This window comes from Engystomops pustulosus, chromosome 2 (assembly GCF_040894005.1).
Source record: "Engystomops pustulosus chromosome 2, aEngPut4.maternal, whole genome shotgun sequence".
Classification (NCBI taxonomy): domain Eukaryota; kingdom Metazoa; phylum Chordata; class Amphibia; order Anura; family Leptodactylidae; genus Engystomops; species Engystomops pustulosus.
This window is the reverse complement of record NC_092412.1, coordinates 108,549,391-108,568,589: the sequence shown is the minus strand read 5'-3', so window position 1 is coordinate 108,568,589 and position 19,199 is coordinate 108,549,391. Positions and strand designations below refer to the sequence as shown.

Sequence of the window (19,199 nt, the reverse complement as noted above, 5' to 3'; positions counted from 1 at the left end):
CTGACATAATAACTAGTTTAGTTTCCAAAGCTTGTTTCCCCAGTATTTTCACCTCCCAGTCATCTGCTAGTAAACCTGCTAAAATGTACTGCTCTGAGTATTTAGTTCAATGTAGGGATTTCACAACTATGCAGCAATATTGGAGTTTTTGTTTTTTTATACTTCTTACCTTTAAGTATATGTTTAATGTTTATCATAATAAACATCTATTGCAGGATGTTTACACTCTATAATATACAATATTGTAAAGTTATAAAAAACAAAATGAATATAATAATTAAACACAAATATGTTGTGTTAAAAATACAGCAAATGCTTATTCTCAGGGTAGACACAGTGATAAAGCAACAGATCTGCCCACCACAGCTTGGACACGCCCACCGCAGGGTGGGTGAAATGGCTAGAAGACCTGCAGTTTACAGCACAGTGTTCACTGTTAAATACACCATGTGGTGAGAAGGACAGCATTCTGCTAAGGACAGGAAGCGGACAGGGAGAGGACTTCTCTGCTCTGGTCAAGATTTAAAGAGACACTGAGCTGTCAGTCAAAAGGAAGGAGGCGTGGTTCACTGGCAGCCTGTGAGAAAATGTTTACTCATTTGCATAACAGCTATAATTAATGTCATTGGCTCAGTGGCAGATATGGTAATATGAGGAGGACTTTTAACCATTTACCAGAAGGTATTACTAGTTTGGGGGTAAAATTATTGTTAGTTCACCTTTAACATCCCGCTGCCACTGAACATTGTATTCAACTTCAAACTATCCTAATTAATATCATTTTTAATTATAAGTACCGTACATGTTAAAAAAAGTAATGCTTGAGAACTTTATATTATACTCCATATATACATGGGAAAACATGGACAGCACTCAAATAGCATCTAGATAATTGAAAAATGTATGATTGCTTGAAATTTACAAAGTTTACAAAGTTACAAAGTATAAAAATGTATAAACTGATCCAAAAAGGAAGCTAAATGGATGCAGATCGATTGTGAAAAAATTATGAAATCATCTGTTCTTCATAGCCAAGAATCAGCTTGTTGGTGTACATCTTGTCTTAGTCTTTGGGTAATCTCCTTTAACTGAGCCATAGGTGCAATACTTGGCACTACCTATGGTCAGGAGAGGAGCTGTTTCTGAAAGAAAGCAGCCATGTTTGTCATCCTCTGGATATCCCTTTCAAAGTTGCTTTGATTTAAAATCAGTATTGAAATGAAATTCACAGCTGCTGTTTAACATATATGTATATCTCAAACATTTTCAATGTATTTTGTCTGTATACTAGCAGAAAAATGTAGTCATGCACTTTTACTACTTACTACTATTCTATTAATAATAAACTTTTGTAACCCTCCCCTATATGCAAAACAAACATATAAATCTACTCCTGGAACCTGCTAGTCAGAGAAGTAAAGCAGTTTTTCGTATTATTGCAACATGATTTTGTGGACACTGACAAAACGAATAAAGACAATTTGATGAAGGCTTTGGTGAAGCTCTTCCAGAAAGACACACTACAGTATCCATACAAAATAAGCACATAAAAGCTTAATGTCTTAAGGCTTAAGACATGTGAAGGCTGGAAATGTGTCAGCTATAATGCGCTTATTTTGCATGGAAATTAATTTTAATATTTGAAGAATAAAGTTTGGAAACATTTAACACGGTGCTAGATGACCCTCATTTTCTGAAAGCCATTGTAGTTACTCTGGAGTCCATCCAATACATCCGTGCGTAGTGACGGCATTCCCCACACAAGGGCACAGCTGCAGAACTTGGAGGAGGGGGTAAGCTGTATCGGCTTCTTACTTCTGGATTTACATTTATAGACTTTCCATTTTCTGATTTGCTCTTAGGAAGAAAGAGGCATAGGAGTACAATCTAATAAAAGATGGATGTCTGTTCATCAAGCAGAACTTTTTTTCTGTCTCTAGGTTTTCAATTCAAATCCATTACCAACATTACGTACACATAAATCTCCAGGGGAGAAAAGACAATATCTGATAACGTTACAAAAAAGATTTTTAGCAAATAATTCTCCAATCTGCAAAACTGTGTAATGAAGGAAGTATTGCACAACTTTTTATTGTGAACTTTTTTGTTCTTTTGTTAAATAAAAAATAAAGAACATAATATGTTTTCCTACTTTTCCTACAGAGAACGGAAGTTATGGATGACAAACCACATGGCAAATTACAAATGGAACTGAGAGTGGATCTAGAAAGTTATCAGTCATCATTGGAACAAGTGCTTACTTGGCTTCTTTCAGCAGAAGATATTTTACAATGTCAAGGGCCCATATCTTACAATGTAGAAGAAGTAAAAGAACAATTTCATTCTCATGAGGTGAGTACTATATAACTTGATTTATATTTTATACATTAATATTTCTGTACAATAATGTTTGCAGGATGTAATTTGGAGGCTAAATAGACACATGGGGATCAGGGACCATCAAGATTTGCTCAGCAGAAGCATCACCAAATTTTTCAAAATCTAGCTCATGTCCTCTAAAGCATAGATTTTTCATGAAAAGCTCATTATTTCTTAATTTTACCTTGATCATTCCCCCTCCCTATATTCTGGGATGAATGAGAGCCGTAGCTAGCCACCATTTTACAGGATCCCTCAAAGGTGAATCAAAAATGATTCAGCTTCAATGCGGTGACTGAAGAATGGCAGATTTGTGCCAAATCTACAAACTAATGAATAGATTCACTTATCTCAGGCAAGTTGGAAGCCCCATAGATTTCAATAAAGTGATATATTTATCTCTTTGTTTTTAAATATTCTGTGCATACACTGTACAGTATATACAAAAATATGTATCAATAAAAGTGACATAAAGGCATAGAAAATCACTTGCAGTGGTCCCCATTTCCATTATCATCTTAAAATTTAACAGAATTGTTTAACAGCACATAAATTACAACAAGCCTATCCTGGCATTTTTAATATTTATGTGTTCTATATATCTGTAATTACATCCATTTTTATGTATAGAATTTGTATCTTCTTTGGAACAGTGAAGTCTTACAAACATATGTTGTAGCAGCAAATAACAATTTATTAGGAAATTATCTTAGAATGAGAAAGTTCTATGAAATAGAATCAATTAGAAGTCTGCAAAAGATTCAGCATTCTGTTATCTCTTAGTGCTTTTCAAATTTTAGCACCTATGTTAGGTTGGAAATCTGCTTTATTTCTTAGCAAATAATTATTTTGAGATAAAATTTAACTATTCTCTACTCCTGCTATAAAAATGTGCTACTTTTCTAGGGCTTTATGATGGAATTAACATCTCATCAGGGAAATGTTGGAGGAGTTTTGCAAGCTGGAAGTCAACTATTGTCCACTGGGAAACTTTCTGATGATGAAGAAAATGAAATTCAGGAACAGATGAACCTCCTTAATTCCCGTTGGGAAAGTCTCAGGTTGGCAAGCATGGAGAGGCAAAGCAAGTAAGTTATAACTTGGTGTTGCTCACACTCCATACAGAAAATATATTATTTTAGATTTGAAAAAAAGACATACGAGTTTTAGAAAAACACATTGTCATATCATATAAGAATTTAGTAGGAGGCAATGTTTATATGACTCATCACTGTTATGATTATTTAGTATGTAGAGTCAGTAGAAACATTGGGGGGGGGGGGCGGTAATAGTGTGCTAGCACATGATGTTAACCATGTTCGCCTGCACTTGCCTGGCGCACAATTGTGCAATAACCTGTACCAATTTGTAGCACATGCTATAGCTTATACACAGGCTTTGGGAAGAAATGCTCCATGCTTGCCCACACAGCCTCTGGGCCCCACCACTTTCATGCCACTCCACTTGATGTGGACATTCCAAAGTGCAGTGGGATAGGTATTGCGGCTATTCCATGACTTCTACGCCAGAACACTGGCATATAAGCTCTGATAATTCACCCTCATTGACTTATTAAGCATGATATCTACTTAATGGGGAATCTTGCCATCTATGATAAAATAAATTATGTAACAGTAAAAATAGCCAGCTTTGGCCAATAGCAACATTTGGGATACTTTCTGGAATGTGGTATGCTATAACTCCAGAGCAGGCTGTAACCTTGCATGATATTACTGGTTACTAGCACTTGGGTAAGAATTTGCAATGTCCATTCCATGCTAGAAAATATATTTTATATTCATAGGTCACTTTATTTAAGGCCCACAAGGTATCTTTTACTATAAATGAGCAACTGTTTTATTTATCTCCATTATTTTTTAATGGATTGTTGAGACTTAGGATCTTGGTGGTTTTTAAAAATTATTATTTCTCTACTCTCCCTAAGCATTTGGGACAGTAAAGGAATATTTTAAAATATAACAGAGCAACAACTGAGCTGAATAACATATAAATCAGACTAGATTTGGTCAATTATTTAATCAGTCCATTTGTACTTTCCTGTATTTTCTAGTATTGATAGGGATAAGCAAACACACTCTATATATTTGTCTATACAAAGTAAATAATTTACTCATGTTTATACATGATAAATTATTCAAAGCTGATTCTACAAATAGTGTATTACAATAATAACCTAGGTTTTATACAAACTAAGCAGGTGAATTAGAGTTCAGTGTGTTAATCATTTGCATCCATTACAAAGCATGTGTTGATTGATGAGGGTGATTGCATAGTCTATCTTATGGTAGCTGTACAAAGAATACTGCAGATGTGAACTAAACCCTAATAATTACAGTAGAACATAGAAGTTGAACATTTTCATCAACTTTTGTCCAATATGAATGGACATCTTTAGGAAATCACTTGTAAGGTAATTCTCTTATAAATTATTATAAGAGAAATTCCCAGTAAAATAAGTCTGTTCATTTATAAGCTATTTCTAGCCTTTACATACGTTTTGACTTCCAGAATGAATATTTTTAAATCTGAAAAACAAAAAGTCCAAAGATGACAAAAAGCCTTTTTTCTTCTGGAAAACTAAAAACAATCATCCTCTCAGTTTTCCTAATTCTATTGCACAGGGCTATAACTTATTTCCATGTTTATTGTTACATTTGTCTTTTTGCTGTTGGAGAATGACAGATTATTGCTCTTTTTAACTCCTGGAAACATAACAGGGCAATTTTGTGCTAAGTATTCATTCAAGTTATTTTCCACTGCAATCAAAGAATCCATTATGGAAACTAACTGTACTTTTCTCGACAGAAAGTATAACTAACAAAATTCTAAGCTGTTTCAGGGGAAATGGAAAGTTTATATTTAAAAAAGTAAATAACAATGTTCCTGATTTAAATATAATTATGTTTATGAAATGGGTAAATTATTCTGACACACTTTTTATTGTAAAAATGTTACACCACCCTTTACTTACATCTTCTATTATTTAGAGTGTTAATACTTCATCCTCATAGTACACTAATACTACACATCCTGTTGTTTCACCTCGCTTTTAACCATTTTTAGATATCCAAAGGTTGTGTCTTAGGCTGATCTCCTTCTACCTTAGGTTTGATCCACAAGATCATAATGTAGCTCAAAAACGCCTACAAATAATTATTGTTTGCCATAAAAAAATAAGAAGGTAGCCAAATCACAGGAACACTGAGTGCCTATGATGACCCCTTGAAATTGACCCGCAGTGATTTGCTCTGCAGGGTCTGTAGTAAATTGTCAATAGTCATAAACAGACCCTTTATATTTAGAGCCCTAATGAGACAGAAAATAACTGGTAGAGTACTTCACAATGAACCAATTAAAACAAGATGATGTTATTTACAGCTTTTTCAATTTCAGCTCTGTTATTCTATTCATCTGAATAATTGTTCATAGATTTGTCAGATTTGATATATTGTTTTTATCAACTTTTTGTGCTAACTACATATTTCATGCCTACTTGATTTTTCTTTTGCTACTAACTGATTAATGGTTCCTTGCTGGTTTTTGTGTATACAAATATGTTTTCTATGGTGGAATTAGGAAACATGGCAAACTCTGTATCAGTAGAACACTTATTCTGTGTCTCTTTTTTCCATTACCTATGTCCACAGCCTTTCATCAAGTCAAACTAATACCTTAGACTGTGCTGAGGAGATGCAAAAGCATTGAAACAGTACTGCAGTTTGGAGTATGTACCTTTTTATAAAGACTCAGGTCTTTGTATGACCCAAGGCTCTCATTGTAACCAAATCGCCACCCCCCTGTTAACTTCACAGGGTGCGGTGAACAAATTACTGGGTTAACACCCAAAATCAGTGCCAGCAAAATGCAGCAAACGCCCACCTTGTAGGGAGAGGGCTCAGCCAGTGAGCCCTTTCCATACAGCGTGAGCCGACATGTGACATACAGATATGTCACAAGTCGGCAAGGGGTTTGATTCTGATAATTTCAGGAAACCTTTTACAATAAGAGGTGGGTAGATTGAATTATATATAAGATCTTGAAATTCTGGAGACAATGGATTTCCAAAAAAGATTTAATATTTTTCATTTGTTTCAAAATTTGTGGCATGATAAATTCGTAAACGCATCAAGGAATTCTCAAACATGCTAGATTCATTATAGGTACATTCAAAAATGTATGTAACAGCATTCTGTAGGTTGGAAACCATTTTCCAGAATGGCTAAAGGATTTTTAAACAGAAGAGCAGACAAATGCATTGCCCTGTCTAGTTAGCACTTTTAGATTGGAAAATATAGGAGTATAGGACAGGGGTGAAAAGAGTCTCATTTCTCATATAATGCCTTTCAAATCTTAAAAACCATCTTGGCATTAATCCGAGCATCATTGTTAACTGTGTCCAAAGCCAATAGTTTACTCTACCAACTAAACGGAAAGGCAGCAGTTCATAGTAGGCTGAGAGAGGAGAATCTTTGAAGTACTTAAACCCTTGATTTGAGGTGGAAAAGAGACAAAATAGGTACATTCACACCCATTGTTGTAGCTACAACATATTTATTATCTTACTGTAATGTGCTTTTCACATTTATTGAACTCCTCTGTGATATCCAATTTAAGATAACTACTTTCACGCTTACATTTTTTATGTCAAATAAACCTAGAATGGAGAAAACCCTGAAAAGAAGCCTTGTGATTATCAAATGTTAAAAGATGCAGGAGGTACAAAGATGTTATGTGTTCCTCAATTGTTAATAGAATTCTAGCTACTCTATTCTTGACACGTAGTGTGTGGCTATCAGGAAGTGCTGAATCAATACATTTCTATACAGCTGATCTATACCAATATTTCTTCCAATAGTGTCCAGTTTCCTAGGCTGTTATATGTATTCACAGGTAGCAGTTATAAGAAATTCTAGATATTGTAAATGTAGAAATTGACTCATTTAAAAGATTGTCACATTTCAGTTATGACATTATTTGTGACGCTAACAATGTGTTATGGTAATTCTAAAAGGAGTTAAAAATATTGTAAATCTCCAAATATATAATCTAATAATAAGTAACTGATGTCAAATGAAAGTAATAGAATAAATCATGTTCAACTAGTGAGTAGTAGCTACACTGGAATTAACCCAATAGGATCCAAAATGTGTTGTCACAGGTATTTACCAAATGTAGCATAATAATATACAATACCTTCCATGACATACCGTATATACTCATGTATAAGCCGAGTTTTTCAGCACAAAAAATGTGCTGAAAAACGTCCCCTCAGCTTATACACGAGTCAATACTTGTAAAAAATAATTAGAAATAGGCTAAAAAAAATAAACTTATTTACTCACCCTCCGGTGGCCCCGATGCGCAGCACTGCTCCCCCGATGCCATCGCGGCTCCTCTTCTGTCTTCTTTAACATCGCGTTGGGCGCCGCCATTGTTCTTCTCCCGTGCGATGCCTAGTATGACGCGTCATACTAGGCGCCGCCTTTGACCAATGCATTTCACACCCTCGGCTTATACTCGAGTCAATAGGTTTTCCCAGTTTTTGGTGGTAAAATTAGGGGTCTCAGCTTATACTCGGGTTGGCTTATACTCGAGTATATACGGTATTTAAATTACTAATTCAAAAGCATTGTATTATAATGCATTGAAACCTTAACATGTTCTACATGCAATTTGGAATTAATGCTGTGTAGGACACTTTCAAATAGCAGATTAAGCTGGAGGTCAATGTCAGAAGTGATACTGATTGATGGATTGATACCTTTAACATATTCCACCATGTTAGTAGAAAAATATGGAGGTATCCAATACTCATGGATGGTTAGTGGTGCACATGTAGGATTCTTAATCCAATTCAATAGGATAGGGAACACGGCACACTGACAATTTCTTCAATAATTTCTTTTGAGTTTATTCACTGTGATCAATGTGTGATATATACAATAGGCCTTCATCCAATAAGTATTAGTGACATATAAACAATATATACAGATCAATTGCAATCGACAATTCGGAAATGACAACCTTTGTCAAGTGGATCTGAGTCTGAGTCTAGTTCAGCCTGTGAGCCCTCTTTATGTACCCACACCCGGCATGTGACATAATACTAAGTCAAATGTCGTTAAGGGGTTAAGATCTCTTTCATAATCCTATAATACTTTCTAACCTGATCTAAACATTATATAACTAATATGAAAATTATTAACAGAGGCTACTAGGCTTGGAGTAGCCTCTCTGGGCTATGGAAGAAAGGGCTACAACAGTCCCCAGTAGCCCCTGCAGGATATTAGCATATTAGTTAGATAAAGTGTAGATTAGGTTAGAAAGCATTATAGGATTAGGGAAAGATAGTTTAGGGCTTAGAATGTTAGTAGGAACCTACCATCAGATCTACCTTAATAGGTTTTCCTTTAAAAGATTTTCTTTGGGAATTAGACATAATTCGGATTCAATTCAGTGCCTGCCAAATCTACAAACCAATTCTTTGATTTACTCATCTCCAAATATATGTAAAATATCTAATTCCCAATAGATCATATAGCACTTAGCCAATTATGAATGTGAGACGTTCAACCATTTTATGAGTAAATAAGTAGATTATTAAGATTTTGACAACAGGAACAAAAGAATTGGGGCAAGGGGGACAAAGGACAGGGAAAGGAAAATGTTTCTATTAAAAAACAGCTTGAAAAACAATTTGCAACTTAGGTGATAAGACATGGTAATGAGGGAGCATATGAGAATGTCTGAGACTCTTATGATCACAAATGGGAAGAGGTTTAGCCTTCTATGAAATGCATCTAAAAATGGGTATCAGCATGTTTTTACTTTTATATTTTAAATGTATACGTTATAACTGCATAGAAAAAAACATGTTGGGAGTCCTGATTAAATAAATTAGAGACTAATCTTTCCATACTCTGATGATACATATGAAACCCCCCATAGACAAAATTAAAATTGTAGTAAGAACGTAAACCACATTTTTAATCCCACCTAGGGAGAACTACCCTCCTTTAAATATGAATATCCAATTTCAGTCTGTTGTTAACTGAGGACTGAGAATATTTTCATTCACAGCGAAGGAAAAAAAAAAGGAAGAAAACTGAGTCTGTTATTTGTCAAGAGAGAACATAGTGCGTCCTGTATTAGAATTTAATCTGACATATCTTGAAATAATTTCATTGTGACTTTGCATCTACCGTATATGCCGGCGTATAAGACGACTGGGCGTATAAGACGACCCCCAACTTTTGCCCTAAAAATATAGAATTTGGTATATACTCACTGTATAAGACTACCCCTCTCCCAAATGAAAAAAAGTCTGCTTAAATCTTTGCAAAACAAACAAGAGAGCAAGTGCCTGGTGATCATAACTGTAAGCTGCGATATTAATGAAGATCCGACATGCTTCTGTAAGTGCCGCCTGTGACCCCCAGCTCTGTGACGCCGACCGCTGTGACAGGGCGGCTGCATTAGCATACAGCGCGCCGCCCTGTACTAAGCCTCTTCTAATGACTGTGAGAGGCTCTCTGCGCGCTGACGGGGAAAAAAAAAACCTCACACAATGCGGCCCCCGTATATCCGGCGTATAAGACGACCCCCCACTGTAGCCATTATTTTAAGGGGTTAAAAAGTAGTCTTATACGCCAGTATATACAGTAATCCCTTAGTACAATCCTTCTTCCATGAAAACAAACAACCTGATAATATAGCTGATATAATTATAATGGAACGTCACACAACCTGTTAATAGTCTTGCTTGATCTGTGACTATGAAAACAAAACAATGATGAATTGAATCCTGTTGTGACAATTAAAAAAAGAAATAATCGTTTTCTGTTACTTTATTTCTCAGATAATTACTGCCAGTGGGATGTTGCCTGATTTATATACTAAGTGCTAAATGGTGAAATACAATGAAAGGCACAGCAGACTTGCAAATAATTAACTTGTTGGTAGAGCTTTTAACAAACACACTTATGGCTTAAAGGGGTTGTCCAGGCTTTGCAAAAACTATATAACTGGCCTAGGGGGTGCCTGTAGAAATAGCAAAAAAAGTTATCTTTACTGTGCCCATTGCTCCCGTGGTCCCACGTTGCCTGTTGGTGCCGAACCCCTGTTTGTATACAGAGGTAGGCTGTAATGGCAGGACACAAACAAGAACAGTGAGCCCTGACACTGAGACCCCCAATCTGTCCCTACCTACTTATTGGGTCCCCCCTAAACGCCAATAACTGGGCGACGTTCCCTCCCTGGGTAAGGCGTGAACATGTAACAATACAGACAAACAAACGCAATAAGGCGAGGTAAACAATCCGAGTCGGCAACAGCCGGAATATCAATAACCAAATCACAATCCAAATAGACTAGTCAATAAACAGGCAAGAATTCATAAACCAGAAATCAGAAATACAAGAGAGCTAGAGAACACAGCAAGGTAGCAGTTTGACCAGCAAAGAGTCAAAGCAACACTGGACACTTATAGGGAAACTCAGCCCTGCCACAGGTGGAATGAGCAAGCAATTACAGATCCACAGTGTTAACTCTTGCAAGACATGCAAGACAGACTCAGTGAGGGGAGTGGCAGACAACAGGTCAGACAGCATAGGACCTAGTTGAGACTGCAGAATGATGATAAACTCAGTGTCTCCTAATCCTACCAGCACGGTTAGAGGAGACAGCAGGCGCAGACATGACACAGGCGCTGCCATCCGACTATTCTACTCACTTTATACAGCCTTATTTTCAATGGTGTATCATGTGCACAACATCATTGGACAGATTGAGAAGAGTCAGACCCAAAATTCACAAGAATAAAAGTGAAGGTTGAACTTGTTGGCCATTTTGCCTTCACTTTGCGGTCCAACTCTCAAACAATCTCGACCGGGTTCAGGTCTGGTGACTTTGGAGGCCAGGTCATCTGGCGTAGCACCCCTTCACTCTCCTTCTTGGTCAAATAGCCCTTACACAGCCTTTTCTACGTCGCAAAAAGATACTTTGGTTGGTTGGAAAGATCTCAAATTTGAACTAATCAGACCAAAGCACAGATTTCCAATGGTCCAATGTCCATTCCTTATGTTCTTTAGCCCAAACAAGTCTCTTCTGCTTTTTTCCTGTCCTTAGCAGTGGTTTCCTAACAGCTATTTTACCAGGAAGGCTGCTGCACACAGTCTCCTCTTAACAATTGTTGTAGAGATGTGTCTGCTGCTAGAACTTTGTGTGACATTGACCTGGTCTCTAATCTGAGCTGTTGTTAACCTGCAATTTCTGGGCTGGTGACTCGGATGAACTTATCCTCCATAGCAGAGGTGACTCTTTGTCTTCCTTTCCCGGAGCTGTCCTCATGTGAGCCAGTTTCTTTGTAGTGCTTGATGGTTTTTGAAACTGCACTTGAGGACACTTTCAAAATTTTCCCCAAATTTTTGATGGCCACTTGTTTTTCTTTACTTAGCTGCTTTTTTCTAGCTATAATACAAATGTTAACTATTTAGTAGAAATATCAGCTGTGTATCCACCTGACTTCTGCACAGTACAATTTACTGTCCCAACCTGATTTATAAGGCAAGAAATCTTACTTATCAAACCTGACAGGGCACACCTGTGATGTGAAAACCTTTTCTGGTTCTGGAATGCCATGAGTGTGCAAAGCAGAAATCAAGCAAAAGGTGGCTACTTTGAAGAACCTAGACTACAAGACATATACTAAGTTGTTTCACACTTTTTCGCTAAGTGTATAATCCCACATGTGTTAATTCATAGTTTTTATGTTCAGTGTGAATCTACAATTTTTATAGTCATGAAAATACAGCCATCTCTTTTAATGAGAAGGTGTTTCCAAACTTTTGGTCTGTGCTGTATATATATGCAGAAACATGTATAGTTCATACAGACTACAAATGGTCGAAAGTTAACCCATAAAGCTAAAAAATATTGGATGAAAAACAGTATAAAATTGATAAGAAAATCATAAAAATCATAAACTTCTTACAGAAGTTCATAATAAAGTTCAAAATTGGAACGAGTTGTCTTTCTTCTAATGCTCCTTTCTAGTATATTTCTAAACAATAAGAAAATGAAAAAACAATTATATTGCAGTAGTGGCCAAAATTCATATGTAGGTGAACGTGCTGTTAGATGTTATAGAATTATTTAGTGTTCATTCACGTTAGTAATAAATGCAATGTGTGCAGAATGACAGTTATCATATGCACCTGGTCTATAGAAAAACTCTTAGTTATTAGGGGAGACACTGGGAAGTAACTGGACTGCGGGCCTTTGAGGTATCTGGATGGTTTTTATGCGTCCTTTCATTTTTTTTGGATGTTATGAGGCTTAGAACTTTAGGCGTGATTTTTCACATTTTCATAAAACCGCAAAATCATACTTGAGGGACCTGCTCGGATTTCAAGTCACTTTGAGAGGCCTAAATTATAGTAAAACTCCATAAATTACACCATTGTAGAAAATTTACACCTCAACATATGTAAAATAACTTTTTTGAAGTTTGTTAGCCCTTTCATTTTTTTACAGGGGATAAAACAAAATTGGTTGCAATTCTGCAATTTTATTTTTTTGGCTCCGATCACAGGAATTAGAGACAGGTGTTATCTGTAATATACAGCTGACACCCACAGTTCTTTTACTGGCTCCATTAGTTACTAAAAACATTTACCATATGTTTCCATTATGTTGGTGTAACTTTTAAACATCATCTTATTATTAACGGATGTTAGAAGCCAAGAAAATTCAATAATACGTTTAGAGATTTTCAGATTCATTATATTTTATGAGCCAATAAAGTTTCAAAAAAAATTTGAAAAGGATTATAATATCAGCAACCTCCTTAACCCCTTCACGCTCTGCGGTGGGTATATCCGCCACAAAGCTATGAAGGGTGTATGAAGAGGGCTCACGGGCTAAACATCGCAGCAAAAACCCATCGCTATCACCAGTGGTCGGTGCTTGCACCGATCGTGGGTGTTAACCTCAGTGGCATTGCAGCATATGGTAGGAACAATCGGAACATCTAGGGTTAATGTACCCTAGATGATCAAGAAATAGTGAAAAAAACAAAACAAAAAAATTCATATCACCCCCCTTTCCCTAGAACTGATAAAAAACATAATAAACAGTAAAAATCCCAAATACAATAGGTATTGCCCGATCTATCAAAATATAATAACGGTTATTGACGGCGGTGACCTTTAAAACTGGAAATGGCGCCCAAATGTCCGAAAATGCGACTTTTACACCTTTTTACATGACGTAATAAAATGTGTTCAAAATGTTGCACAGTCCTCAAAATGATAGCAATGAAAACGTTGTCTCATTTTGCAAAAAAATTACCATTCACACAGCTAGGTACACCAAAGTATAAAAAAGTTATTAGCGTCAGAAGATGGCAAAAATTTTTTTAAAATTTTACGTTCACATACATAATTTTTGAAAATGCATTAAAATGCAATAAAACCTATATAAATTTGGTATCACCACAATTGCACCAAACCAAAGAATAAAGTAGAGGTGTTATTTGGAACCTACAAGAACGTTACGCACATGCATTTTTTTCAATGTTTCCATATTTGGAATTTTTTTCCTGCTTCCCACTATATGGCATAGAAAAATAAATAACATCACGGGAAAGTCAAATTTGTTATGCACAAAATAAGCCCTCACATAGCTCTGTACATGGAAAAATGAAAAAGTTATGGATTTTTGAAGGTGGAGAGCGAGAAATGAGCGAAAAAAAACCCCTGCTTCCTTAAGGGGTTAAAGGGTCACGGAAACGGGTCACTCGCCAAAAAGTGCAGACTTTATTGTAGCCGACAAAGACAGACAGAGAGGTGCCCTGCACGCCACAAACGACAGACCGTTTCTGTCATGCTGCTCATGGCCGGGTATAATATTTTTATATTTTGATAAAACTGCCATTATGGGACATGGAAATATCTAACATGTTTATGATTTTTACTGTTTTCATATAGATAATCATGTAATGTCTCATTTTGTTTATGTACAGAATGATCTGTTAAGCACGCAGGGGAAAACTAGGAGAGACTGGACACGAAAACAGACATCTGAATGGGGCCCCCTTTCCCCCTTAAGATAATATACATAATAATATACACATGTGAGTTACAAACACACACATCCATACACTCATATATACACGTTTATATACTTATATACTGTACATAAATCGAAAAAAGAAGAGATAGTTCCTGCTCACCTTCTGATGCACGTAGTCCCCAGCGCAAGCACTTCCAGAGAAACCCCACGGACTGCAGGCACAAAATTCCAAACGAACAAACGAAGTCTGCGCTTTCAGGGATGTTGCAAGTAAAATCAAGATTCTTTATTGTATGCCATTAAAATCCAGAATGGGCAGTTAGCATAGGTGTGAGGGTCCAAGCATAGCGACCTACGCGTTTCGCCCTTAAGCGGGCTTAGTCATGGTCTATAACAAACAGTGTGTAGTATTCCGATTTAAATACCCCCCGCTCCTAGGATGGCGTGTGACGTCACAGTCACGTGATGTGAATCACGTGACTGGGCTAAGCCACACCCCCTCCGGAACGGTATGATTTCAAATGCAATAAAAACTGTCTCAAGTATAAAAAACACAGATAAAGGTAAGATGGATGGATGAGGACTTAGAATATAGTTACACAGAAGCTATAGGAAAGGAGAAAAAATGGAATGGAGTTCTATCTTGTTACGTTATGCCTCTAAGTAAACAAACCGTATGAGAGTGTAAACAAATATACAGGCACTGGCATAGGTGCTTAATTGGGGGTGAATACTTAACCAGAAACAATACAAAGCACATGCTGGTTAAACAATGGTGACAAAGCATCGAATTAAAATATAGCGAACTGACAGTAATGAATACATGCTCATTCATAGCAAAGAATTAAATCCTGTCTAAGGTTCAGACCTAGAGGTTGTGTTGTTTGTAAAGTAAACATCCAATATGTTTCTCTATTCATGAGTTTTCTCCTGTGGTCTCCCCCTCTCTCTGGTTTTTTCACTTTTTCGATGCCCTGCCATTTAAAATAACTATTGTCCCCATTATGCATGTCACGAAAATGCTTAGAGGCTGCTGACATATTAGTTAAATTGGAATTTTTTATGTCTGACAGATGCTTTCTGATGCGGACTTTCAAAGAGTTGGTGGTATAGCCCACATATTGTAGACTGCACTCCACACATGTTATTAAATAGATAACACAAGTGGTGTTGCAGTTCATATATGTGGTAATATCATATTTTTTCTTGGTGGTACAAGATGTAAAGTTGTTGATGGTTAAGAGATGCTCACAAGAGGTGCATCTTAGGTGCCCACATTTATGGTTGCCAGGATGGTGTAACCATGAATATTTTTTGTTACTTTCTACCGTGTGACTTTTGAAAACACTCGGGGAGACAATTGAGCCCACAGTGGGTGCTTTTTTGGATATGATTCTCACACCATCCGACAAGCATTCCTTAAGTTCTGCATTTTGCTCTAAGATAGGTAAGTATTTAGTTATGACTCTCTTCACAAGATGAAACTGATTACTGTAAGTGGTTACAAAAGGGATTGGTTTTGGTTTGGATTTGTTGGCAAATGATTTGTTATGATGATGTTTCCTATCTATGAGGAGTGTGTTTCTATCTACCTTGTGGATCCTATTCCGAGCTGAAGATAGGACATCTGGTTTGTACTCCCTTGCTCTAAATCTCTTTTCCCATTCTAGCATTTGTGTATTGAAGATTTGATCGGAAGAGCTATTTCGACGGAGGCGGATTAATTCGCCATAGGGTATATTGTCAATGACATGCCTAGGATGGCAAGAGGTGGCTAATAATACACTATTTCCTGCTGTAGATTTTCGGAAGGGAGACACATTGATAATGTTGTTGTGACCTTGAATCGTTATGTCTAAATAATCAATATGATCACCACCGAAAAAATGAGTGAATTTAAGGTTCATGTTGTTTTCATTGATATATTTGGCAAAATTGTCAAACTCCGTGTGTGAGCCTTGCCTCAACCACAACAGGTCGTCTATAAAGCGTCCAAACCATTTAATGCATGATTTAAAGGGGTTAGATTCTGTAAAGATGTGATTAATTTCCCACTGTATCATAAAAATATTAGCAAGGGAGGGGGAGAACTTGGCCCCCATGGGGGCCCCCTCCACTTGCAAATAAAACTGGGAGTCAAACATAAAAAAGTTGTTTTGGAGAAGGAAATGTGTGGTCATGATAATAAACTCTTTTAACTGTGGGGAATAAGTGCTGAATTCATCTAGATGTTTAGAGAGATAAATCAATGCCAGATCATGAGGAATCGAGGAATAAAGGGCGACAACATCACAAGATGCCCAACTGTAGCCCTCCTTCCATTGCATTTTATCAACAATCTGGAGTAAATGTTTCGTATCCCTCAAATACGTAGGTGTAATCTTAGTTAAAGGTTGCAAAAAATTATCAAGCCAATCTCCCAGACGCTCTCCCAAGCTGCCGATACCTGCAACAATTGGTCGGCAGGGGGGAGGGAATGTCCCTTTATGGACCTTGGGGAGTGAATGGAAGACTGGCATGATCGGAAATTTGTTGAACAAAAAATCTCTATGTCTCTGATCTAAAACCCCTAATGCTAAACCTTCATCCAACAGTTTGGAAAGATTTTTTTGACAGCTAGGTGTAGGGTCAATGGACAGCTTGCGGTAAGTATGTGGATTATTAAGGAGGTCTTCATTAATTTTCTTGTATAAGGATGCATTTAGAAGTACAATGGCACCCCCTTTGTCCGCACTTCTAATAACTAAGTCAGGATTATTTTTCAAATCTTGTATCGCTTTTTTCTCTAAACGGGTGATATTAGACCTCGATCGAGTACTGTTACATTGTGATTTAAGAGTACTTAATTCTTTCATTACTAGATCTTGGAATTTATCCATACAGTCTCGTCTGGACATGACTGGATAGAAGGTGGGGTTCTGTATTGAAAAATTTTTTTCAGGTCTATCATCTACTCCCTGAGATTCCCTCTCCAAACTTCTGAGACTGAGTATCCCCGCCTGGTCATTGAAATCTGTAAAATGAGAATCAAACAAATTAAGGGCCGGCGGGCCATCATCAGTGTCAGAAGAAAACGGACCAGGAGCTGCTTCCTCCACTCCCTCTCTGAAATGTAATTTTACCGTGAGATTCCGAACAAATTTATTCAGATCTAAAATGGTCCTATAGAGATCAAAGTCCACTGATGGGGAAAAATTAAGTCCCTTATTAAGTATTTTTGTCTGTTGTTCCGTAATAATAAAGCTGGACAAGTTGATAACTGAAGATTCTGCTAACGCTTCTTCGTGGCTCCTTGACGTGTCTTCATTTTGTCTGTTTCTTTGACGGGACCTTTGTTTCCTCCCCCCTCTCCTGCCCCGTTTTTTGAGGGGTATCTCCTGGTGTTAGCTGAAAAGTCTGATGCATCATCTGAGGGACATGATGAAGAACTATTATGAGAGTCCTCGGTTTCTGAGAAACTCACATGGGGTGGTGGACCGTCCTTTTTATGATTTGCACGTCTCCTATGTTTATTTTTAAGGATGGATTTCGGGGTGGAGCTCCTCTCTTTACGATGTAGTTTCCATGTGTAAACCTCGTTATATTTATAGTCCAAGAGATCTCGGTCAAATTTCCTTTTCTTGGTTTCAATTATGCTATTTTCAATAGCTGAAATTTTTGTATTGAGGTCCTCCTCCACAGCTTTAAAATCTTCTGTAGTGACAAGAACTGTAAGTTGTTTTATTATGTCCTCTGTCTCCAGTCGAATTGAATCCAAAACTCTGTTTTCTTCCGTAATAATCAAATCCATCAATTTCTCTGAACAGTCACTTAAAGTCTCATTCCATTTTTCTTGAAAGGTGTCAGAGTAAACCGTGGTGGGTGCCTTTTTAATACGTAGTCCCCGCGGGATCATTTTCTTTTGTAAATATGAGGATAAAGTCTCCGCATCCCACCAAACTTTAGTTTCTTTCTCCATTAATCGCTCCCATCTGCCCTTTAAAATAGTGAGTTCCTGTGATTGGATGCCTGAGCTGCCATTCGTATTGAATAATACAGCTGCTTTCTTTTTGCGGTTATCACTGGTAATGGTGTAATTATCCGCAGACGCTCCGGCTCCATTCACACTTGGATCCATTTATCACTCTATGCAAAAATAATATTCCACTGCCAAATATCAATTCTGGAGTCAAAATACAGTAAGGGAGCAAGGAACCAAAGTCCATGTAAGTTCAGAAATAGAAAAAAGAAGAGATAGTTCCTGCTCACCTTCTGATGCACGTAGTCCCCAGCGCAAGCACTTCCAGAGAAACCCCACGGACTGCAGGCACAAAATTCCAAACGAACAAACGAAGTCTGCGCTTTCAGGGATGTTGCAAGTAAAATCAAGATTCTTTATTGTATGCCATTAAAATCCAGAATGGGCAGTTAGCATAGGTGTGAGGGTCCAAGCATAGCGACCTACGCGTTTCGCCCTTAAGCGGGCTTAGTCATGGTCTATAACAAACAGTGTGTAGTATTCCGATTTAAATACCCCCCGCTCCTAGGATGGCGTGTGACGTCACAGTCACGTGATGTGAATCACGTGACTGGGCTAAGCCACACCCCCTCCGGAACGGTATGATTTCAAATGCAATAAAAACTGTCTCAAGTATAAAAAACACAGATAAAGGTAAGATGGATGGATGAGGACTTAGAATATAGTTACACAGAAGCTATAGGAAAGGAGAAAAAATGGAATGGAGTTC

General features: G+C 37.2%; 1 protein-coding gene and 1 long non-coding RNA gene across 14 annotated transcripts in view; one reads left to right on the top strand and one right to left on the bottom strand.

Annotated features, from left to right (window-relative positions):
- Window positions 1-19,199, top strand: part of DMD (dystrophin) — a 1,566,296-nt gene that overhangs the window by 509,877 nt on the left and 1,037,220 nt on the right. For all 13 annotated transcript variants that reach the window (XR_011853162.1, XR_011853161.1, XM_072135922.1 and 10 more), the window contains 2 exons: window positions 2,164-2,352; window positions 3,286-3,467. Coding sequence is in view for 11 of the 13 variants with exons in the window: in XM_072135922.1 (XP_071992023.1) it covers window positions 2,164-2,352; window positions 3,286-3,467 (371 nt within the window). In the remaining 2 variants the exon portion in view is untranslated. The remainder of the gene's footprint in view (window positions 1-2,163; window positions 2,353-3,285; window positions 3,468-19,199) is intronic.
- Window positions 1-19,199, bottom strand: part of LOC140118262 (uncharacterized) — a 41,462-nt gene that overhangs the window by 14,976 nt on the left and 7,287 nt on the right. The window lies entirely within an intron of this gene.